General features: G+C 44.7%; 1 protein-coding gene across 8 annotated transcripts in view; it reads right to left on the bottom strand.

Annotated features, from left to right (window-relative positions):
- Positions 1-3,613: 3,613 nt before the first annotated feature.
- The window catches only part of DLGAP1 (DLG associated protein 1), a 316,404-nt gene continuing 295,063 nt past the window's right edge, over positions 3,614-24,954 (bottom strand). For 7 of the 8 annotated variants that reach the window (XM_040970572.1, XM_040970575.1, XM_040970573.1 and 4 more), the window contains 3 exons: positions 11,363-11,454; positions 6,949-7,101; positions 3,757-3,966 (listed from right to left, as the gene is read on the bottom strand). In XM_040970572.1, coding sequence (XP_040826506.1) covers positions 3,757-3,966; positions 6,949-7,101; positions 11,363-11,454 — 455 coding nt within the window. Of the gene's footprint in view, positions 3,967-6,948; positions 7,102-11,362; positions 11,455-24,954 lie in introns of all 8 variants that reach the window. The other variant, XM_040970578.1, reaches the window with a different exon arrangement.

Here is a 24,954-nt window from a genome sequence, read left to right as displayed (position 1 = left end):
CAGCACTGAAGCAGGGGTTCTGGAAAGATTGGAATTTGGGACTCACGTATGTTGCTTGGTCATTGGCCCACCTTGGGCAGGTACTAAACCTCTGTGAGCGGTTTGTCATGAGCCCGAGGATGGAATAAAATCCACCAAGCATTACGTTGTATGGGAAACAAAATGGAGGCGAGGATGCCAAAGTGAAGGAGACACACACACGGGTACCCGTTTGGAAGGCTAACAGCTCATTCAGACACTCCCCGACTCTCACAGTCGTACAGCTGCCTAGGTCTTGATCCAAAATTTCACATGGACACAATGATCAGAGTGAAAAAAACGTTTCGTTCTTCCTTAGTGCAATGCGTTAACTCGGCTTCAGGTTCTCCCTGCCCCCTCACAGCGAATAGCATTGGTGTTATTACAGTGAAAAGTCCGGAAGACAGTACTCGCGCGCTGTGGTGATGCGCGCACCGACATTGACTGAGTGGACGGGGGTGTGGGTAGTTCAAGTAGCGGCATGATTGTTAACTCTGGCTGGAGTGATGGGATGGTAAGAGGGGTGGTTGGGGAGGAGGGGGTTGGTGGGGTGTTATGGATTCGTGGGTCTTGGGGGGTGGGGGGGGGGGACTATCTATTAAGTGGGTGTGTTTGACGTGGTTTTGGAACTTGGCTGTGTTATGATGTATTTGGGGACACTCACAGCCTGAGGTTGGACGGGATTTGGATTTGAGGGGGGGGGGGAAATTTCACTTTAGTTTGGGGGTTTTTTGGACTGGGGCGGTTGATTGAGTGGTGTGGGGGGTCTGGCAACTGGGTGGGTTTTTGAGGATGCGTGTCTGGGTTGTTTTGTGTGGGGTTTGGATATTGGAGTTGCGGTTGGTTTGGGGCTTGGATCTGAGATCTATGGTTGGTTCTATGAGTGTTTGTGTATTGTTTGTGTGGTATTCTGTTTGGTGGGACGCTGGGTAATGGGATTTGTGGTTTTTGAGGGTTGACGGGGAGGCATGGAGAGAGGGGTCATTTTGGGGTGGGGGTTGGGGTGGGTTTATGAGACTTTAAATATAATAAATACTTAATTTTTTTGAACGCTTTTGATGTGGGAGACAAACTTCTTTTGTAATCCCCCCCAAGAAAATGCCCAATACCTTTATACCAAAGTTAAACAAAATAAGTAATTTTTCAGGGTACATACATTTTCCATTATGAACTAAAAAACATTTCTACAAATTACATCAAAAAGAACAACGTAACAAAGGTTATGTCATGAATGTCAGTTTCAGGGGTCAAGTGGTTAACAAGCAGCATTGTACGGGGTCATGTTCTAGCATCCATAATTAGCTTTTTATAAAGTGTTTGTACAATTTAAGCTGTGTTTTTAAGGAAGGCAAAGGTCATGATGCCCTGTAGGCGTTTCAGCTAAAAGATTTAAAATTCTTACCAAAAATAGCTTATGAATATACAAATACCCTTTTCACTTAGACAAGAGAAATAGGCCTCCTCTAGTCTCTCTTTAGAAGATCCTGGGCTAAATCAGTGTCTACAGAAAATATCGTGGGATGACCTTGAATCGTACTAGCAATTGGTTTCTTAACCCAAATCTTAACCCAACCTCAGTGCTCAGAGCTGTAGTTGTCATGATTGTGGGTCCTGGAGTGGGTGCTGCTTCTGTCATGTGAGTCTGTGAGTTCCAAGACACTCCCACAGTGAACGTGACCCTATGCTACCCAAGGTGGCAGATGTCCGTACTCCATGCAAGCTTTCGTCACTGCTATAATGGAAAGAAAAAGTGTATTCTTTCTAAAACCAGGAAATAGCTTGAAGTTCAAAACCTCTGTATGCGCGCCAATGTTACAAAGAACTCAAGGTGCTTTGCCCCTCCTAGTTAGAAGTTGATTGGTTGGTTTTTAAATAAGTGAGTAGCCCTTTTCTTGTAAACCACAGCAGTAAACATTTGTGCCCTGTTTATAAAGATAGCTCAAAGCATCAGTGGCTCTGAGAGGTAGCAAATTCTCTAGTGGTTTTAGAGTATGTCCATGAAAACATTTGTTGCCAGAACCCTCCTAATTTCAGAAATAAAATGAAATTAGCACCTGGCTATGAGAGTGCATTATTTAAAAAGTGTCTCTGGTGCAAGCATACTTGATGTTGTGTTTTAAAAATCTCTCATTTTTTTGATGGTAATTTCTAATGCTTTAGGGGGTGAGCTGGACACCAAATGCCAGTTGTATTTTCAGTTTGCTGCACTCTAAATGTTTGAACTGCTAAAGTAAGGGCATTTAGCTAACAACTTCAGCTAGACACCACGGGCATATGGGGCCCATCAGTCATGACTACAAATGTAAGTCAACAGTGTCTGCCAAAAGCCTGTTCCTGCTTTCAGTATTTCTACAATCACAATGCAGACCCACCCCCCTTCCCTCCTCCCCTGCCTCTTCGGCCCACCACCTGGTAGTCCACCCCTGCAGGTCAGATTTCCTCTTTACTACCTGGAACCTCGGGGTGACTCTTAGGCAGCTCTTTGAAATGAGGGAGCAGGTCTATTGGGTTAGAGAAGTTATTTTATCTATTTGACATAGGACAAAATCCCATGCTGGGGGTCTGATTGGACTGCATCAGAGTGAGAGGAGACCGAAGGGGGGAAAAAATGCATCTGAGAGATGAGCTACCTGGTTAAAACAGACGGACCTGAACCATTCAAAGGGATCATAGGAAAACTCAAACTTGTCTCCGGCATCAGCTGTAGGCAGACATGCGCATAGTTAGGTAGGTCCATCGGCATGGATGCTAACAAACCGACAGGACCAACGCCCTCCCCTTGCAGAGCCACCGCCACAACAACAGAATATACACAGCACAAGAGAAGTTGATAAAACATTTCAGAGCTAAATGTTTTTTTAATACTAGGACCAAATAAATAAATAAATAAATAAACAAAATCCCTTGTGTAGGATGTGAAACCATCCGGGCTACCATGGCCTTGCCTTTCTTGCTTTTATTGCCTTTCGGAATAGATTAATTTCCCTGAAAGATCGAATTTACAATCTTCTGCTGATTGAAACACTTGAAGCTGTGATTGATGAAGTAACAGTGAGGCAGATTGTGCAGCTGTGACCGGCTGCAGGTTCCTCCCGCACCTGCAGCCATGACTTCAGTCTCCCTTCTCGGCTACACATCCAGGTCCCCCACCCCCCAGGCCGGCTTGGTCCCCTCTCTCCCTGTCACTCATTGATTCTGGTGAGATGATGTGATTACTGAGGTTGGGAATAAAGTGCTCCATCTGCTTTGTGAAAAGAATAAACCATTTAGGGGGAAATAAGGGGACTGGAGCCCTCGGTGCTTCGCATGTGGAAGACGGTGAGTCCCAAAGGATCGCCCTGTGCTGCTGCTGGATTTCTGAAATACCCTATGATTTGATATTGCTGAGGTCTAGGAATAGGCTAACTTGAGAGAACTGAGGATGGCAGGGGACCTAAAGGGGTCCTTTCTACACAGGTCGGGGGGTGGTGGTTTGGCCCAGAAAGGAAAGGGTTGTGTCTCTGGAGATGAGGCCGGGTGGCGGATTGAAACCTGCGGTGCGGCTCGGTGGAGAAGATGGGGGAGACTGGTCCAGGGAGCAGGGTGTTTTGGGGTGGAGGGGCGGCTCCTGCGAAGTGGACAACTACACCACGACAGTGGAAGTCACTGAGCTCAGAAACAGACGGGCTGGGAGGGGGCGGAGAGGGGGCCGGAGCCGGGCGAGAGGCGAGGGGACCGGTCCTCGACGGGCGGCGGCGCTCAGAGCCGGGTCTGCGCCTCGGGGATGTAGATTTCGATGCTCTCGGCGCTCTCGGTGGCCGAGTTCTGGCGGACGGACGCGGCGCGCTTGGCGGCCATCAGGCGCTTGCGGGCCTCCTGGCGCTGCGAGCTCTCCAGCGAGCGCTCCCGGATCAGCGGCGCGGGGCCCTTCGCCGGCTTCTTTGGCACTGGAGGAGGGGCCCTTCTCTCCTGATCAAAGCAGAAGGTTCAGGACATTACACAGCTTCTCAGGACAAGCTTGGGGAAAACTGGGATAGGTAAGTAGTTAGAACACACTTAAAAAAAAAAAAAAAAAAAAACCAAGAGTGGTTACTTCTGATCTGAACAACACACACGCACACGCACTCACATATACGTATATACTTTTTTTCTTCGTTATTCTGGTTTTGGTATTCAGAGGATGAAGCCGGGGAGAAAACTTTGCTGAGCTTAAGGCCAAGGGGAGGGCTGGATAGCAGAAGTAGAGTTCTTCAAGGGCAGCATGTGGCTATTTTAAATGCCTCCTTGCTGAACCGCTGCTCTCCCAGCAGTTCTCTGAGGACTTCAGGTGCTAGAACAACACTGCAGCATCTAGAACTCTGCCTCCGTTCTAAGGGAGCCAGGCAATGGTGTGAGCTCGGTTCATTGTTTAAACCCCCCTGGAGGCTGTCTCTTTGCTCAGACCCAGCCTGTCAGCCCGCCCCTCTCCCCTAGCCTGCCTAGAGGGAGAAGAGGGCTTTGATCTCAGGCTGTGTTCCTTAGCGTTGTTGATGCCACAGTAACTCCCTTTTGCACAATCCTCACGAACACACCGCAAAGCAAGGCTGGGTAATAATGGGGAAGGCAGGATAGGGAGGTCTCCTACGGTTAGAAGGGGAGCCAGGTGGGAATGGAGTCAGACCCCAGGGACCTCCTGATGAGTGGCCCAGAAGGCAACCGCGTTCACAGGGACAGGGGCTGTGCCTTGACAGTTTAGCACAAGCCAGTCCATTCCTCTTTTCAGCATCAAACTAGGAAAGCTAGTTCCAATATCATTGAAAAAAAAAAAGACAACAAACAAACAAACAAAACAAGCATTCATCCCTTTGGTCAGAAAACAAGAACCTACCCCCTCAAACAGTGCCAGGTGGCAGCGCCCATTGGTGGACTGGGTTGGGTTAAGCTGTAGCACCTGCTGCCTCACGTGAGCGATGGGGGTGGGGGGGTGGAGGCAGAACTTCCCAGGAGCCGTATCTATCAGTATGTGCGATGCCTGGGGTGGGTAAGGGTAAGACATCACCACCGATTGGGGGCAACGGATGCTGTGCTGTCAGACTGGGAAGGGTTCACCTGGGTTGGACATTCCGGTTTCCAATAAAACACCCCCAACATTTCGGAAAGCCCAATGAAAAAGGAAATGTGAAAGGTAACATGGTAATGCCAGGAGTCTCCCAAGAGCACCCTTTGTGCCTCAACACTGAGCCTGGGACGGCAGCTGCTCCCTGGGCTGTCAGGGTACATGGCTTCTTAAACATACTACACGGCCGGCACCCCCCAGGCAAGTAAAGAAGGAATCTGAGTGGCTGGTGAAAGACAGGAAAAGGAAGGCCCAGCGTGCAACTGGTACCCTCCCACCTCCAGCTCTGTTTATGTTTCCTCTTGGGTCCATGGAGTGATAGACAAAGTGCATTTTAAAGGCCTTAAACATCAGTCTAACTAGTGATGACGTGAATAACAGCACATCATGTCTTTTAGACATTTAAGATTTTCATGTTGGGTATTTCAGTGGACATTTTAGGAAATATCAATCCTGGAATCTTCTTAGTCATTTTTCTTTTCCACATACATTTTTTAAAGCAACTTTAATTTAAAAAATTATCACTGAATGAGAAATTAGATCAGCTCCTGAGATTACATTTCCAAGTGGTTGATCTTCTGTAGTCTTTTTCTTTTTCTTTCTTTCTTTCTTTCTTTCTTTCTTTCTTTCTTTCTTTCTTTCCTTCTTTCTTTCTTTCTTTTTCTTTTTCTTTCTTTCTTCATTTTTCTCTCTCTGTCTCTTTCTTTTTCCCTTTTTTTTTTAAGAAGACAGATTTTAATACTTGTCTAGCTTATCCATTTTACATATACAGAAAATGAGACTGGGTGCAAATATTTGCCTTCCCAGGTGAGAGGCCCCTGGTGCACCAGTTGCTACTGCTCACATTCGACACAAAGATCCCTCCCTCAGTGGAAGGGGACTGAACTGAAGATGGGGGATAATGATAGCAGCGTTGCCCTCCTGGACTTCTGGTAGCCCAGAGCTCTGCGGACCCGAGATGAGGAAGGGTGGCAGCAGAATGCATGGGAGCGCTGTGAGGCCTCTGAGAGGCAGGGCCACCAGCGCTGCCAAGGAACAGCGTGCTGAATTTGCAGAATCTCTTGCCACATTTGATCACAGGCCATTGGAGAGTGAAGGGTGAAAACCACTGGCACAACAGGTCAGCCAAGGGGAGGTGGACCCTGGATTCCTGTGGGAGTCTGGTGGACACCCTCCCCCATAATCAAATGTGAAAATTACAGTTGCTTAATTAAAATAAAAGAATTTAAATTTTATTTCTAAATGTTTGCATGAGGTGAACAATATTACTCAAGGTAAGTCAACCAAAAGTAGAACATTTAAACCTCAAACATTTAAAAAAAAATCTCAACAACTTACGATTAACTGTGAAACTGTATGGTGTATGTTTTTAGACTCGAACAACAGTAACTTCTTCCTTGCTAGATTTCTGAAATGATTCTCAAAGTCAATGATTTTTCAGGGCTTCCTATTTTTCTTGGAACCGCATCCCAAGGTAGGTAAGGAAGTTGAACTCTTGCTCTATGGAACCATGCACTGAAGATGTTATTTATTTTACTTTAAAAAGCAAAATGGAGGCAGTTCCTTTCGGTGACTAAAATGGTTTAACTTAGTTTAATTGACAAAAAAAAAAAAAGCCACATTCCCATTTTCCAATTCACAAAGACAGATTTTTTTTCTTTAAAAATATGCCTGAGACATATTACAGATAATATCCCAAATGATTACTATGTCAACATTGTCAGTACAATGAAATGAATATGATGTCAGCTCCATTTCACATTGTAAACGGCAGGACTATCTGTAGAAGCCTACTTAGACTGTCCAGGGTTTGTGCAGGTTTTTAAATGAACCATACAAAATCTACATTGTTCTACCTTCTTGTCAAGAGGATCCATCTGTTTCCAATTATTGGCCTTTAATTGATGAAGTTCATCAAATTTCATACTAATATTTTCTATGGACAACTGCAGCATGTCCCAGAACCCCGCCAAATCCTGGGAGGTGGGCCTCGGATGAGCATTTGGATTCTGTACAAGACAAAGAAAAAACATTCCTGCTTTAGAAGCGATCCCGACAATAAGCCCAGGGCCAAAGATACTTTATTTTTCAAATACTTTAGATAACGTAGGAAGTCAAGTTCCTTTTGGTTTTCAGACAGGAGATAAAAGTGAGGCTGCAAACGGCAGTTTCAGACACTCATCCGTTTGAGTCAGTGATTCTCAAATGTCAAGGTTGTAAAACTCTTGTGATGCCACATCTGTCAACAGAAGTATGGGGGGTGGGTGTCTGAACAGTCAACAAAACCCAGAGTGTGTGATCCACCGGATGCATTGTTAAACATCGCATTTAAATGAGAATGCGATCTTTGACAAAGAGATACAGCATATAATTATTAGCCTCAGGATCAGACTCTGTGCCACACAGTTTATTCAGAGACTAGACAAATAAATAAGATTAGAATAATACCAGATGACAAAATCAATTTGAGCGCTCACATTCAGTGAGACACTACGGCAAACAATGGACAAGTAGTAAGATAATTGGCTTTTCAAAGCACCGTATGCTTAATAATCAGTAAGTGAGGAATTCATTTTATCATGTGTCTGATTCGCAATCAAGATGAAATTGACGAAACTATAATATAGTCAGTGTGAGAACACATTATATGTACATACATGCATGCCTGATTCATTTGCTAGATTACAGTAAAGATTTTCCAGACTTTGACAACTGAATTTCTTTGTCCCCATCTACATACATTTGAAAAGAAATATAAGCATATGTTAAAATATACTTATCAAAGTAAATATAAGCTTTGGTTTATATGCTTGAAGACTGAAAAAATACGATTACACTTTTGCCATTTTCATGCTTAGTGTTGACAAATGCAACAGTCACCGAAGGCTAGGTGGGTGGGAATCTTGGTGCATGAAGAACTGACAGCAACCCTGTGGATGCCCATTCTGGCTGCTTCTGGATATTGCAGGAAATGAAGTAGACTTGAAATCTCATGTCACCTACTAACACTGAGTGTGCACTTATGAGGTTAACCCCTAGTAAAAACAATATCATGAAATAGAGAGCAAACTTGATGGCCATCAAAGTTAATAAGTTGGAACGAACTTTAAAGGCCTTGTATATCTTTGGTCTGGCTCAAAATAAATGCCAAACAACAACAACAAAACTCCAAACCCATATGTCTGCAAATTTATAGTACTAAGACTATTCATAGTTCTACAATTCAAAGGTGGAAATAAATTCTAAAGTCTGTAAATTCTTAGATTACTATTGAAATGGATTCACATGGCATCTGAGTGACAGTGGATATTATTTTGTTTAGCAAGACAAATCAGAAGTTTCTCAGCATCTAGATGCTTAGGAGAGATAAATGCTTTACAACGTGCTTTTCTAATAAAGTTTTATGATGCCACAATATATCTGACCTTACTTTGTGGTTAATTAAAAGCTAAACTTATTTTGGATTTAGTTAAGTCCAGGCCAGCAGCCCCATAAATGTTTTCAGTGCCCTATTGTATGAAATGGTATAGTTTATATAGTTGAATGGGTTCAGATCTGTAGTGTTTTCTTAAATGCAAATCACTCTGTAACGTGGGCAATTTGTTTCCTCTTCTTTGATCCCACATCTTCACAAAGACTGCTAGGGAGACAGAGCTTGGGTGTTCAGCCATCCTTCCAAGCAGTGGGTCATAGGCCATCCCATGCACTGGAGGGACTGACAGCCACTGCTGAACCTAAACGAGGCCATCATAGAGGTGAGAGGTCAGGGAGAAAGTAACAGGATGACGAGGGCTGAATTCCTTGTTTTAGTTATGCTGGAGAAAGTCAACTTCTGCCTATTCATTCTGTGTCTGAAAGCCCAGTCTGGGATAATGTGTAACTGTTTTCAAATAAAAACCTATTCTTTTCCTTCTTTTTGGAGTAGGAATTCAAGGAAGGAGGGCTGGGTCTGGATCTGATCAACACGCCACTGTTACACAGCTGCGGACCTACGCAGTGCCAGCTGCAAACCCAGTGACAGGGCTGCCTGCGGCAAAGGGTGGGGTGCCCATTTCTCTCCTCAAGTGTGCAGGCCACGGGCACCGAGGTTGCCCAGACTGCGACCAGAGTCTTGGCTTTGCCTTCTATGAGGGAACCCTGGCCAAGTTTCTTAATCTTTCCATGCCCATTTCTCACGTCTGCACAACCAGCATTAACGATGACATCACTAGCAACCTTACAAGCTCTCAGCACGGCCTGTGACAGAGTGTGGGCTCCGGGTGTTCCCCGGGGGCCTTGGCTTGATCTAACCAGTGGCTCCCTTGCCTCAGCTGGCTCTGCCTCAGTGCACCTCACAGTCTCTCTTCCGTTTCACCCCATTAAGTGCCTCCAGTGGCAGAGGAATATGAGCTCATTGGGAAGCAGACAATGACAAAATTGGCTTTAACAAGGTTCCAATAGCTCAGAAATCTGCATAACTTTCAAAAACGTTGGTCTGAAATTTCATCTTTTAAAATCTGTGCAGTGTTTGCACTTGACTTTCTAGTGCACTGGCTCATCATGCTCCTTTAATAAAGTGTGCTATGTTCTCCCTCTAGTGTAAATGTGTAGTGGCTTTTGCATCATGTATCTGCCAGTTTGAGCACATGGTGTTATATGAGCTGTTTTACACTTCACAAAGGATTGTGTTCATTAAGTTCTGTGATACATCAGAAAGCGGACAAATTAGCTTGATTTCTGTACCTGGCACATAACTGAACCTCAATAAAATATCTGTAAAATGTATTCATACATTTGCTACTATAAGTTGTCTTGTGAGCAAAATAAGATTTCTGAACTGGTGTCAGGCAACTTCTGCTGGGAGAAAGGAAAACCAACCACAGAAAAAAGGCGTGGAGGAGAGAGTATCTATCAATGTATGTTTTATATTGTCTCTTGATTGAGTTCTGTCAAAATAAATTCCTTTTAGCACTATGAGGATGCTTCTAAAAGTTCATGGAAAAATGGAATTTAAAAAAATACATTTATTTGTGTGTGAAATTTTTTCCGCAATGCAGGCCAATGTTGTGGTCCAGCAAGTTAAGCCACCACCTGGAACGCTGGCATCCCTGCTGCTCTTTCAGGTCCGGCTCCCTGCCAAAAGCCTGGGACAGCAGCAGAGGATGGCCCAGCAGGGACAGGAGGTCCCTGCCACCCACATGGCAGACCTGGAAGAAGCTCCAGGCTCCTGGTTTTGCCTTGGTCACGCCCTGGGTTTTGCAGCCATTAGGGGGGTGAAGCAGTGGATAGAAGCTCTCTTATTCTGTTCCTCCCTCACAGTCTTGGTAACTTTGTCGTTCAAATAAAGAAATCATTTTTAAAAATTGGAATTCATATTTAGGAGAGATCATCAAAAAGTTCATGAAAAATGTGTATTGTGAAAAAAGTATGTGTAGATTTTAAAACTTTTTGCACCCAAATAAACCATGCCTTGTAACTCCATTGTCCATGAACTTGAAATATTCTGTTAAGGTTGTCCTTGTTCATGAGAAGTAGTTAAAACCCTAAAATCTTATCTTGGGCTATTGAAATTGCAAATCATCATGTTCTCAGCTTCCACAAGACATACAAGTCACTCTTCATTTTCTCGATTACAGTTCTAGCCTGAGTACCAGCTGAACAGTAAAAGTTGGTTTTGTGCACACAGAGCAGCCTTTTTAAGGGCCTATGTAAGATGATCATGCATCTTCATTTTGCAGTCAATTAGAAACAAAACAAAACAACATAAATCATTCTGCTGTTAATAGTGGTGTTTTTATTTCTTTGTTTTGCTTTCTTGTGTTTTTGTATAGCAAGAAGACCGAATTCTTCTTTCTTATCAGAAACCAAATAAAGAGCTCTCATCCTCTAGCCCTTGAATTAATACAGAGAACTCTCGATTAGGAAATGGCCATGGACAGCTACGTCAAAGAGATCAGTATCCAAAATGATTTGTCAGTAACAATGTGTTTGACACGGTAGTCTGCTTCATACTGAAGTGAGGAAACTAAAATCAGAAATGCCATGGAAAGTCTGGAAATTTTTCTCTTCCAACACAGCTGGAAATCTAGCTCGACTTGATTAGATTTCTTTCTTCTGACTGTACATTGTAAAATGAATATTTCTTAATCTGGAGAAGAGCAGGGCACAAATCATGGGTAAACTCGAGGTCAGGGAGAGACTCTAAAGGGTTTTGCTTGGGTTGGACCGGTTTTGACAGCAGCTTCCTAAAGAACTGGTGGGGAAGTAGGGGTGATGGGGAGCGATACTTACCAGGTTTTCTTCGCACAGTTCTCTGAACTGGTAGAATTTCTGCGCCATGAGAAGTTGGGCACTGCCCACTGCAGTTCGGATTTTCCCTAGAACTGAAAAGAGCAAACATACGAAAAGTTTACACCAGATGTCTTGCGCTGTAGACTTGAGTCTGGTAAAACAGCGGACGTTGCGCCGTCAAGGTTAGGGGCAACAGCTCGCCCCTGCAGGAACACGCCCACCCGCTCAGCCCAATCACCGGCGCTGCTGACTGCTGAGTGCTACCCTGGCTTCTGGGATGCAGCGCAGAATCAGCCTGGAAAAACACACGCTCCTCATGCGCATTTCTGCGAGTCTTGGAGTTTTCCATCACAGCCCCGGACATTACCGAGAGAAGAAGCAAACAGTTGTGTGTTTGTGTGTTTCTCCTTTAAACTCTTCACCGCAGGGATGAATGGCAAGTGTTTACCAGTAGACTTAAAGATTTATGGAGACAGCAGTGGTGGTCTCCTGCTGTTTTCCTAACAAGCAATCCTAATTCAGAGAGGGAAAATCTTGCCACGTACCAGACGACCAGATGCCATCTCTCTCTCTCTCTCTCTCTCTCTCTCTCTATATATATATATATATCTCCCAGCTCAGCAGCTGGGGACTGTCAAGAGGAAGCGCTAACCCGTTGACTTTTTTTTTGTGTGTGCCCAGAGCACACCAGCTTCACCACGGCGTTTACACTCCACTGCCCACTGCCCTGTGCGATCCTGACTTTGGTTTCCTAGGCACTGTGCCGAAAACTTCCCTGTTTGCAAGCTACTTGGCATCGCCTGTGCAGCACCAGGGCGCGTGTGGAATACTCCGAGCTCAGAGCTGGTTCCCTGGGCTCAGCCTGCGCCCCGCAGACCGCGCGTTGCCGCTGCTGCGCTGGAATCGGGCGGCTGGGTGGGTCTCAGTACGCCCTCGTGGCGGAATACAAGGGCCAGGGCCGAGGGTGCCATCAGCAGAAAGCAGAGATGGGGAGCTCCCAGGGGAGCACTAGGCCGGGGAATCTTCACGGGGAGGACGGCATGGGAATGAAAGCATCTTGTTGTGTGGAATGTGTATCGTACACAGGGACTGTTTTCCTGTGGTTTGCTCCTCAGCAGGGCTAAATAATGATTCGTGATATTCAATGTATCTAACCTTGGCTCACATATTTCTGTGCACCCACATCTGCAGCTGAGGGCATTTCAAACTTCTCCAACAAGTCATTAATCCCACCAAAGCCCATGCCTCCCCCATGATGGCAAGGGGTTTCCCGTGATAATTACCTGGAGACACCTTCATTATTTGCCCTCTTTTGGGCCTGTTTTTGTTTAAAGTTTTTATTTTCAATTTTGAAAGGAAGGATAAAATATCTTTGATTCACTGATTTTGCAGCAGTCAGGTCTGGACCAGATGGAAGCCAGGAGCCAGGAACCCCACCCTGCTTCCTCAGGTGGGTGGCAAGCCCTTGAACCATTAGCAGCTAACTCCCAGGGGTGCCTTAACAGGAAGCTGGATGGGAAGCCGAGGAGTCTTGAGTCCAGGCACTTGAGACAGGATGTGCAGGCGCCCAGGGTGGTGACTCAGACCTGTTGCCAAAGGCAGCTCCCCGTCTGTTTCAGTCTTTCGGGATGGGTTTCCTTTTCCTCTTAAACTGATTCATGAATTGTATACAGTGTTCTTGTCCTTCAAGATCCCAGGAGCAGAAAAGACAGTTTTTAGAGATACAGGCGCCACAGCAATGAAAAATAAGGGCCTCGAGTTAGCCAGATTTCTGCTCCAACACTTATCAACTGCTGCTCTGGCCAAGTCACTTAACTTCTGTTTCTCCATATGGACAGTGGAACTAATGCTCTCTGTAGGGTTGTTGCACAGCTTAGAAGCTAGGGCAACTGTTATGGTGCACTGGCTTAAAGTGCCGCTTGGGACATGTGTGACTGCACTGGACTGCTTGGAATCCAGTCCCCGCTATTCTGCACTTGTGGTTGAACTTCCTGCAAAAATGCCTAGCAGGTAGCCCAAGCACTTGGGTTTCTGCCACCCACATAGGAGACCCAGATGGAGTTTTTGACTCCTGGTTTCAGACTGGTCTGGTCCTGGCTGCTGCCATTTGGGGAGTAAACCAACAGATGGAGGAGCTTTCTCTCTGCTTTCAAGTAAAATAAATACATGTTAAAAAGAATATTAAAAGGTGGGGGCAGTGTTGTGACATGGTAGATGATGCTTCTGCCTGTGATGCTGAAAGCCCATATGGATGCTGCTTCAAGTCCCAGCTACTCCACTTCGACTTAGTTGCCTGCCAATGGTCTGGGAAAAGCAGTGGAAGATGGCCCAAATGTTTGGGCACCTGCTACCCACGTGAGAGATCTGGATGAAACTCTTGGCTCCTGGCTTTGTCCTGGCTCAGCAACAGCCAGTATAGCTATATGACAAGTGAATCAGTAGATGGAAGAACTCTCTATTTCTTTCTCTATAACACTGACTTTCAAATATATAAAAAGAAATCTTTAAGCGTTTTTTTTAGTTAAAAGAAATTTTGAAGGTTAAAAACATTAGTTTATATGAGTGAGTTAGGTCATTGTCTAGTATATAGTAAGTATTTTAATAAATGTCAGTTATGATCTAAGCTCAGAAAACCATACTTCCTTTTGGGGTATGCCAGTTGTAAAAATTACCCTTGCCCTGGTCTGAAACAAAGAGGAAAAAAACAAAAGCTGGGAACCTTAAAGGTGATTGGACATCCTGATGGTCCATGACAGGGCCGCCTCATGGATGATCTAGCCTAGGTCATCCAGAGACATGGAACAGGCACTGCCCAAGTGATATACACTACTTTAGGCAAATTCAGAAGTTTGTGGACATCTCCTTGAACCGTCTTGCAGAAGTGTAGGATTGCAACACCAGCCAATCTCACAATGAGTCCTGGAAGTTTTGAACAAGGGTCCCTGTGTCTGCTTGGCATGCCACAGCCCCCAGGATCTTTCAAAGAAACTCCAGCTCTTCAGAAACACCTAGGAATTTTGAGCTGATGGTTCCCAATGCCATGGGAATGCCTGGTATAACAGACCTCCAAGGTCAGGACAGCCTTACAAAGCAATGATTCGCCACCATCACAAAGGCAACATACCATCACGTGAACATTTGTGTTTCCTCGAAAGTAAAACTGATCTGCTGAGAGTCTGGATTGGGAACCCTAAGGCAGACACACGTGGTGGGCTGCTTCCCTGGGACTTTACCTCCTTCTTGGGCTGGAAATGTCCTACTTTACGATACTCGTATTTTCAATGTCTGGCTGATGCTGGTTCCTGCCCAGGGTGCAGAAACAAGGGCTTGGGCCTAAGAGAAACTCTGGAGCAGGAAGGTTTGGGACAAGCAGATGATTTTTTTTTTTTTTGGAAGATGATAATGCATATTTTCTTGCCCTTCAAACTTTCTTTTCCAGAGAAGTGAAAACATACTTTCATCTAAGAAAGATACTTCAATGGAGTTTGTTTTGTTTGATATTTTTTTCAAGTAGACACACACTTGGTGTGTCAGCTTAATTCTTTTGCTTTCAAAGTAGATTTATATTTGCAAGTATGCCTTGTAGAAGTAAGAAATGCATGAACAATAAGTGGTAAGCATCGGTAAAATTAAAAAAAAAACAAAAGGAAAAAGCTGCAATTTGAGAGATAAAGAAAAAGACGCATCTTGATGGTGTTTTGAAACTACTCTAAAATGTTCATTATCAGCTTATTTCAGAGTGGGAAGAAAAAACACCTCTTTCAAGGCTACTCAATAAGTGGTGATACTGAAATAGTAAGTGAAATTTGCTGGCTTTTCCCATGCATGTTAAATGGCACAATTGATACAAGAAAGTTCTGGAGACTTAGGTATAGAGCATTCTTCTGTGGTTAATATTGAATTCCACTTTCTTTATTGTTAAAATTTTATTTTCACCACAGAGACAGAGCAGAGCTCCTTTTTGTTGGTTCACCCTTTGACTGTCCAGCACAGATGGGACTGGGCCAGGCTGAAGCCTAGGGCCAGGAATTGAACCCAAGTCTTCCACATGGGAGGGAGGCACCCAGTTCATTAAGCCATCACCTGCTGCCTCTCAGAGGGCACGAGAACAGAGAACTGGAATCATGAGCCAGAGCTAGGAACTGAATCAGAGATACTGACAAGGGATGTGCCTGCCCATGAGGACCTTATGTGGTGGTTACAGAACACTGACTCCTTCGGGTGTCTTTTTTTTAAGAAATGGAAAACAAAAATCATAACTTGAAGTGGTTTTGGATGCAATCGACTAGTTTGTTTTAGTAATTTCTATTTAATAATATCACTGCTTTTTATTTGGAAAACTTACAATGCAAGAAAGTACAGAGGGCAATACAGCAAACACACGTCTGTGTCTCCTCTGTCAAAGGGATGACAATGAGCTACTTTAGTATTTGCTTTTGAATCTTTCTCATTACTCTTTCTCTTCAACAAAATAAAACCTTATAGATAAAGTGTGGGCAGCTTCCAACTTACAAGAATGATTTGACTTGGGGGTATTTTTATTGCCTAATGATGAATGTGAAAGCTATAACATTCGGCAGAAACTGTGCTTGAACTGTTGAATTTTGTCTGTGGCTTTTTCCCTGGGTGAGCAAACTGCAGTCTGATCTCATAGTACTGGGCAGCTACAGCCAGAGCTACACCTCCTGGGGTCAGCATTGTGGTATAGTGTGTAAAGCTGTAGCCTTGATGTCAGGATCCCATATGGAAACAAGTTGGGGTCCTGGCTGCTCCATTCTCAATCCAGTTTAGGGCTAATGGCCTGGGAAGAGCGACGGAAGTTGGCCCACATATTTGGGTCCCTGTACTCACAGGGGAGATCTTAGCTCTGGCTCCTGGCTTCTGGCTTTGGCCTGGCCCAGCCCTGGCTGTTGCAGGTGTCTGGGGAGTGAACCATTAAGAACTCTCTCTTACTCACTCTCTCTGTGTAACTCTGATGTTGAAGTAACTAAATAGATAAATCTTTAACAGAAATCTAAGTACATTTTAAAAAGAGCTACGACTCCTGGTCAGGCACCAGTGAGGGTAGGGTAAATGCCCATTCTCTGTTGCCAGTGGATTTTATATGTTCCATTTCAGTATGTCTACAAAATATCCATCTGTGACTGCTACTTCTTTCTGATATTTTTGGTTTCTTACTTTTTTCTTTTTAGGATGTGATATCCCTGTGAGTCGAAGAGCATGTGTAGATTGTCACTGTCGCTTGTTACTCTGCAGGGGCGGGGTTCCCAGATCCTTGGCAGAGAGCAACACTGAGGATGTTCAAGTCCCTTATGTACAATGACATCAGTGTCATCACACACGATTAGAATGCCTGCCTGCTGACTGGGGAACTCTCCATTTTCCCTTCCTCCAGGTCTCAGTAACCATGACGCCACCCCTAGACTCCATGAATCTGCCTATTTTAGGGGCCTGCTGAGAGCAGCTTCTCACACAGCATCATGTCCCCCAGGTTCGCCCATCATGTTGTTTGTGATTGCCTCTTTTGAAAGGTTGAATAATATTCGACTGTGTGTGCAAACATGTTCTTTAGCCCTGGAGTAGGATTTCTTTTCTTTCTCTCCAGTTCTAGTGGGGAAGGGGGTGCCAAGTAAGTCAGTGGGGGAATCGAAAGAAATTCCCAGGGTCACATATCAGGAATGAGAAAGCATCTACAAAAGGGGCTGGTGCACCAGGTAATTCAGCCATGAGAACAGAGTAACCAGAGATAACTTGATAAGGTTCACTGTGGAAACAGGGGTTTTGTGCAAACAGTAATGGAAAGTCTTTTGGCTACGTCAAAAAACTGATATTTAGGAAACAGCCTGCCTCCTCTTTCCCACTGACCTTTATGGAGAATGGTTTTCCCTTTGGAAACAGCGAAGTGGCTTAAAATGGTCTTCAGAAAGTTTATGAAAAATGTGTATTATGAAAACAAGTGATTGGATTTCAATTTTTAAGCAAACATCTCGTTTCATTTCATATCCAACAAGCTTTTTGATGTATCCGTGGGGTAAAGAGAATTACTGTTTTTCTCTTAATCGTGTCAGTTAATTTCTCTGGTAGATAACAAGGCATTTGGAGATATGCCTGACATTTTGCTGAGTTAAAATCAGGATTTCAGGGGTAGACATGGGATACGGTGGCTAAGATGCTGATTAGGATGTCCACAATTCATATCAGGGTTTTGGGGTTCAACTTTTGATCCAGTTTCCTACAAATGCAGTAGATGATGAGTCAAGCAATCGGGTCCTTGTCACTCATATGGGAAACCCAGCTTTGGTTCTAGGTTTCTGGCTTCTGCCTCGCCCAGCCTGACAGTCGCAAGTCTTGGAGAAATAAACCCAGTGGATGGAAGATCTCTCTGTGTCTCTCCACCCTTCAGGCAAAACAAAACAAAATCAAGATTGGAAATCCTTAAGCATAATGAATGCATCTATCCTCCCGTATTCCACGGTGAGTTAGGTCTCTCCATCAGAAAGACAGGAGCCCTGGCTCTTCTGCTTTCAGTTCTTTACTATGACCACCTGCAGTCATCAGGCTTCTGGGTTAAGGCCTCAGAAACAGAATAGACATATTTCTTAACCCCCTTTACGTAGCTCTCCCGGTAGCCAGGAACTCCATTTCACTCACTGCAAAGTAGAGTGCCTGTCCCCCAGTGATGTAGGTGACCATAATGGACATAAGATGTAATCTTCACACTTGTCTGCCACTTCCACTGCAATGCACCTGCTGAACATCCTTCAGTCTCACTCTGTCAGATGGGGCTGGGAGGTTCAGAATCAGTGAGCTTTGCCACTTGCTAGTTGCTGACCTTGGGAGAGTTTTTTAGGTTTTCAGTTTGTCAAATGGGCATAGCTCGATCTTTCTAAGAAGGCTGATGACTTAATGTAATGATATGTGAATTGTTTTAACATAGCAGTAAGCATAACTTCTTTATCCTGTCTACACTCTAGTTCTTCAGCATTAACCTAGAAATTGAAAAGGTGGCCTGATCCCCAACAGGAAATGATTTCTGCTCTGAATCCTTACCCTCTGAGCCCTCTGCCCGTCAGTGGGGCTTGAGTGAAGGCCCCCTTCTTTTGATGCCTTTCATTCAGGCAGATTTGCACTAGTGTCCTTGAGTAAATGAATCGTTTATTTCGTCTGTATGTAGAAGGAATTCATAACAGATCTTCAGGGAGTGGATTTTAGCGTCTCTGTCTGTAGTCTTTCCCTCTTATCAGCGCTAGGACCATGACCCACACAGAGGAGACAGGCTTTCCCCCTCACACTGGACACCAGGTTGCCCTAGTCTTACTCAGGAAACTGAGCCCCGGTGACCCACAGTCACCCTGCTCTCCATGGGCAGCTACTTCTGCAAAACAAGCTCCACCCCCACATACAGGGTCCACCCGCCCATCCCGCCAGCCTGCAGAACTGACTTGGGATCCGATAGTGCCTCACCATGGGATTCATAGCCCAGGCCAAGCTGCGGCTGCTGCCCCCTCACCGCTGCCCATTAGTTCTTGAACTTGCTCTGTTACCATTACCACTGCCTGTTAGTCCCTGAATGTGCTACCTTGCTCCTTGACCCTCATTTCTGATTCTTACTCATTCCTGGCTCAATTTCTATTTCCTCATCTTCAACAATCCCTTGCCTCCTGCGAGAGGAAGAACATGAGGGAATCAGGCATGGATACTCTCAGTGTTGTGTCTTTCCAGGCACTTGCCATGCACAGTCCCCTGGTGTCTTCTCAGCAGCCCCTCCTTGCCCTTCCATGGCCTGGGCCTGGTCCCCTCCCAGCTGCTCTGGGCCTACTTCATAAGCCAGTCCTTGTCTCTAAGCTATGTGTCTGCTGGGGTCCCCAGGATGCCAAAATGCAGCCTTAAGTCACTCCAATTTTTTTTTTTTAAGATTTATTTATGGGCCTGTCATGGTGGCCTAACCATTAAAGTCCTTGCCTTGAATATGCCAGATCTCATAGGGACACTGTTCTAATCCCAGCAGCTCCACTTCCCATCTAGCTCCCTGCTTCTGGCCTGGGAAAGCAGTGAAGGGTGGCCCAAAGCCTTGGGACCCTGCACTCACGTGGGAGACCCGGAGGAAGTTCCTGGCTCCTGGCTTCGGATCAGCACAGAGAAAAAGAGAGAAAGACAGAGGCCACAACAGCTTCTTCTGGGTCTCCCCACATGACTGTAGGGTGTAGGGGCCCAACACTTGGGCTGTCTTCACTGCTTTCCCAAGCACATTAGCAGAGAGCTGGATTCAAACTGGAGTAACTGGGCCTGGCACAATAGCATAGTGGTTAAAGTCCTCACCTTGTACACCCAAGATCCCATATGGTGACTGGTTCTAATCCTGGTGGCCCACTTCCCATACAGCTCCCTGCTTGTGGCCTGGGAAAACAGTCAAGGATGGCCCAAAGCCTTGGGACTCCGCACCTGCATGGGAGACCCAGAAGAGCTCCTGGCTCCTGGCTTCGGATTGGCTCAGCTCCAGCCACTGTGGTCACTTGGGGAGTGAACCATCAGACAGAAGATCTTCCTCTCTGTCTCTCCTCCTTTCTGTATATCTGACTTTCCAATATCAACAAATAAATCTTTAAATATATATATATATAAATAAACTGGAGTAACTGGGACTTGAACTGGTACCCATATGGGTTGCCAACACTGAAGGCGGCAACTTAACATGACAAGCCATACCACTGGCCCCAAAGTCTCTCCCATTTGGGGGGGGGTGGGTTCTTCTCCTCATAGTTTCCTACAGCAAATGTAAAATTCTCTTCTCTCCTTTCATCAGCCATGTTATCATTGTGGGTTAAGCTGCTGCTTGTGACACTGGCATCCCATATCAGAATGCTACTTTAAGTCCCAGCTCTGCTTCTGATCCAGGTTCCTGTTAATGTACACAACAAAGTGTCCCAAGTGCCTGGGTGCCTGCGATTTCCATGGAGGCAAGGATGGAACGCCTGGCTCGTTCCTGGCTCCAGTCTGGCTTACACCAGGCTGTTGCAGCCATTTGGGGGGTGAACTAGTGTAAAATCAGTTTCTCTCCATTTCTCCTCTCTGTCACTCTGCCTTTCAAAGAAATATACACATAAGCAATTTTAAACTTTTTGAAAAATTTTAGATTTTAAAAGTTTCATTGGAAAGCCAGAACTACAGAGAAGAGAGACATAAAGATTCTCTATCATTTGGCTCATTCCCCTATGACTGGAGTGGCTATAGCCGGCCTGATCCAAAGCCAGGAGCCTGATGCCCCCATGAGGGTTCAAGGACCAGGTCCCTGGGTCATCCTCCACTGTCCTCCCTGGCCATAAGCCGGGATCTGGAGGATGAGACCTGTAGTAGCTGGGGCCTGAACATGCCCACATGGGATCCTGGCACTTAAGGGGGAGGACAAGCCAAATGAGCCACTGCCTACGGCCCAAAATAAACTTTTTAAGTTATATCTCAGAATGTGATGATGTTTGGAGACAGGGTTCTCAAATAGATAAAGACTAAAATGAGGTCAATGCAATCTGATTGACAATCTTAGAGGAAGCGATTAGGAGACAGATACATGTAGAGGGAAGACTATATAAAGAGATAGGAAGAAGACAGCTGGTAAACCAGCCGAGGCCTTGGAGGAAAATAACACTATGCTTCTGGACTGTGAGAGAAAACAGTTCTGTTCTTTAAGCAGCCAGTCCGTGTCCTTTCTTGGACAGTCCCATACAAAGGGGCTCTTGAAACAATGATTCTCTTTTCCCTTTCATTTCTTTTCAACTCCCATTTATCTGCGGTCCTTGCTGCCTGGCTTTCTCTCCATGCTTGAACCTTCTGGACCCTGCCTTTGGAAAGGAACTTCAGCTCTCTTGGATCCCATACCCCACACTCTTTGGCTTACCTTCCATCTCCCTCATGCTCTTTTTCATTTTCATTTACTTTTTAATTTTTATTCATTTGAAAAAGCGAGAGAGAGAGAGAGAAAAGAAAGAGACAGAAGAAAGACCTTCCACCAACTGGTTTATTTCCTAAGTGAGTGCAAAAGCCAGGGCTGGGCCAGGCTGACGCCAGGAGCCTGGAGCTCCATCTACGTCTCTCATGTGGCAGGGAGGACCCTGGTACTTGAGCTGTCATGATGAGATGCAGAGGTAGGATGTGAACTGAGGCACTCTGACATGGAATGTGGGCATCTTGAGAGGAGGGTTAACCTGTTTGAAATTCTCTGTTTTTTTATGGACTTCTTTCCCTTATCCAACCTTGTAAATGTTGGGTACAAAATCCAATCCTGAGCCCACTTCTCTACTTGCTTCCCTTATGTCCTGGTCTCAACTATTTGAAAGAAAGACTTCTCAAATGTGTTAATCATGGGGAACTGACCGTTTAAGCTTCCACTAGGGTTGAATTTGGTTTATCCCCTAAGGTTCATGTGCTGGAAGTTTGTCCATTGTGTCCATAGTAAAGTGGGAAGCTCCAAGGAGTAGGACCAAGTGGGAACTGGTTAGGCCATTGGAGGTGATGCCTTCAAAGGGGATTAATGCTGGCCTCGTGGGTTGAATTCTCATGAAGTGGGGTGCTATAAAGTGGGGTTACCCTCATGTACGTAGCCATTTACGGTTCCTTTCTGTTTCTCCTTAATGTTTTATTGGAGCAAAGGGAACCCTCACAAGAGACTAAATAGATGGAACCACTCAATCTTGGAAATGCAGCATCCCAAACTATGAGTTAATAAACGTCTTGTCTATGAGCTGAGTGAGATACCCAGCTTAGGCTTCTTTTTATAGCAGTATAGGAATGATGAGCATGGCTTTCCAGTAGCATATCTCACACACTTCTTATCTCCCTATAACCATGCTCCCCTCAAAAATCTCCAGTAATTACTATTAGGTCTATGAAGGTACATCAGTTCATAGTAAAATGGAATTAAGAGATGCTTATTAGGATCAAACAATTTTTGAAATCATTAATGGTTTTTAAAATAATAAACCCATGAACTTTATGAAGACCCTTCTTAGCACCAGATGTCATGATTTTTTTAGCAAAAATAAAATTGATCATTTGATTCCACTTCCACAAGCTTTTGTAGTTGCTCCTGTATAAGGCTCAACCATCCCATCCTTACTGGTCAATCTTGGAAATTTGGTTTTATTAAGAGAATTAGAGAGCCCTTCCCTCCTACCTCCCTGAATGTTCTATTTACATCTGATTTCCAACCTGACCATAAGCTCATTTGATCACTGGTGTTTCCCTGAAGGAGTAAGTTTTAAAGTTGTTAAGTTGCCTACAAATTCTATGTCAACCAGAAAAAAAAGGTAACTGCCAGGCTCGGCGCGATGACACAGTGGCTAAGGTCCTCACCTTGCATGCCCAGGATCCCATATGGGTGCCGGTTCTAACCCTGGCAGCCCCACTTCCCATCCAGCTCCCTGCCTGTGGCCTGGGAAAGCAGTCGAGGACGGCCCAAAACTTTGGGATCCTGCAACCCCGGAAGAGGCTCCTGGCTCCTGGTTTTGGATTGGCTCAGCTCCAGCCATTGCGGCCGCCTGGGGAGTGAATCATCAGACAGAGGATCTTCCTCTCTGTCTCTCCTCTCTGTATATCCGCCTTTCCAATAAAAATAAAATAAGACTTAAAAAAAAAAAAGGTAACTGCCGCCTTCCGCTCCTTGTGAATCCTAATTCATTAAGATTCTTTATTATATTTAACATATTTTATTAAATTATAAAGTTGACTAACTGGCTGACAGAATTCTTAACGGAGCTCTTCCTCCTCTTGGGTTGCTGGTTAGAATGCTAGCTACAGTGGCAGGCAGGACGAGCCAAGCCATCTGGGATAAATTGAATGTGTTTATTGGGGGTGGATTACATTTCTTTATATGCAAGTTTTGACTTTTTTTTTTTAATGTTTTGGGATAAAGGAAAAAGAATTTAAAAGGGAATCCTCCTCTTACTTTAAAGTCACATGTACCTGTGAGTCCACGTCCGTGTGATTCCATCAAGCTGGGATTATCCACCTGGAGACACTTGTTTATGATATTCTCTTGGCAGAGAACTTCTCTAATCCGTGGCCCAGCAGCTCCTGGCAGTTCAGAACCGCTCTCAACAAAGCATCCCACTAATATCTTGGATCAGTTTTATTCTCAGTAAAACTCAATAAGAACACTGCCATTCAGCTAGGTGTTTTGTTTAATTTGGTTTTTTAAAGAGTCAAACTTTGGTGACCAATGAATGAAAACAGAATAGAATTCTCAAGTAGAAATCTTGCTAGTGACTAAAAGCAGAACTTCCATTGGTTAAAAAAAATCAATAAACTCAGGTTGTTTTATTTTAAAGAGCAAGTGTTCAGAAACTCAGGCCATTTAAACTGACTTTTCCAGTCTGGATTCTTTCACTGGGAGTTCTACTCATAAAGGATGATTAGACTTTGGGTCTTTATTTCAGCTGACATCACTCAGGGAACAATATTCTTACACGAGGGTACTTTAGTTATAGAGGAAATAAACTAAAAGATGTTTATTTTGGTTCAGACATTTTTGATATCCAGGGCTGGCCTTGTGACGCAGTGAGTTCAATTGTGTCACCAGCATTCCAAAGGCGCAACTCTACTTTCCCTGCTAATGTGCTTGGGAAAAGCTAGAAGATAGCACAAGTGTTTGGGGCCCTGCCCCTGTGGGAGCCCCAGATAGAATTCCAGGCTCCTGGCTTCAGCCTGGCCCAGCCCAGCTATTTGCAGCCATTTGGGAAATGAATCAGCAGATGAAAGACCATTTTCTCTCCCTCTGTAACTCTGCCTTTCAAATTCATAAATTTTTTTTTTAACCCAAGCACACAAGAAATTCTGAAAAAGTTCATGAAAAAAAAATTACACAAGTTTTTTTCAATGCACCAAAGTAAACTTTTTCTTTTAAAAATTTTTGAAAGAGTAAGAGAGAGAAAGAAAAAGAGAGAGTGTGAGAGGCAGGTCTTCCACTCACTGGTTCATTCTCAAAACGGCCACAATGGCCAAGGCTGGGACAGGCTGAAGCCAGGAGCTAAGAGTTTCTTTCATGTTTTCCACATGGGTCCAGAGACCCAAGCACTTGGGCCACCCTCTGCTGTTTTCCTAGTGCCATTGGCGGGGAGTCAGATCTAAAGTGAAGCAGTTGGGACTCGAAACAGCGTGCATATGAGATGCTGGGGCTGCGGACTGTGGCTTTATGGATGAAGTCATAGTGCCGCTCCCAATAAAAATCTATGAACTTTTTGAATTTCTGTTGTATAGATCATGCAGGTCCCTGAAGAAAGTTTCAAGAAGTTGGGTGAAATGAAATTAATTTCTACTTCCCTTGCTAATTTAATAGAAAAGGACAGGACACTATGCCTGGAGTCCATTGCATTTATATTCCATGGGAATAGTTACTGTTGGGGAAAACAGTGGGAGATTGCCCAGGGAGTGGGTGTCCTCTCTCTGCAGGAACGATGGGAACACCATGGGCCTAGGGATAAAGTTGTTTCCAGACTTGGTGCTGTCTTCCTCTCACCACATCTTCTCTTCATCCCTTAGCACCTGCTTCCCCTCCAGAACACACCCCCAGCAGCTCACCCACACCAATGCTCCCTCCTGTC

The sequence above is a fragment of the Ochotona curzoniae genome, unplaced genomic scaffold (assembly GCF_017591425.1).
Source record: "Ochotona curzoniae isolate NIBS_2020 unplaced genomic scaffold, NIBS_Ocur_1.0 scaffold_4812, whole genome shotgun sequence".
Lineage (NCBI taxonomy): Eukaryota > Metazoa > Chordata > Mammalia > Lagomorpha > Ochotonidae > Ochotona > Ochotona curzoniae.
Note: the sequence above shows the minus strand (reverse complement) of the source record. Positions and strands in the feature narration are given on the sequence as shown.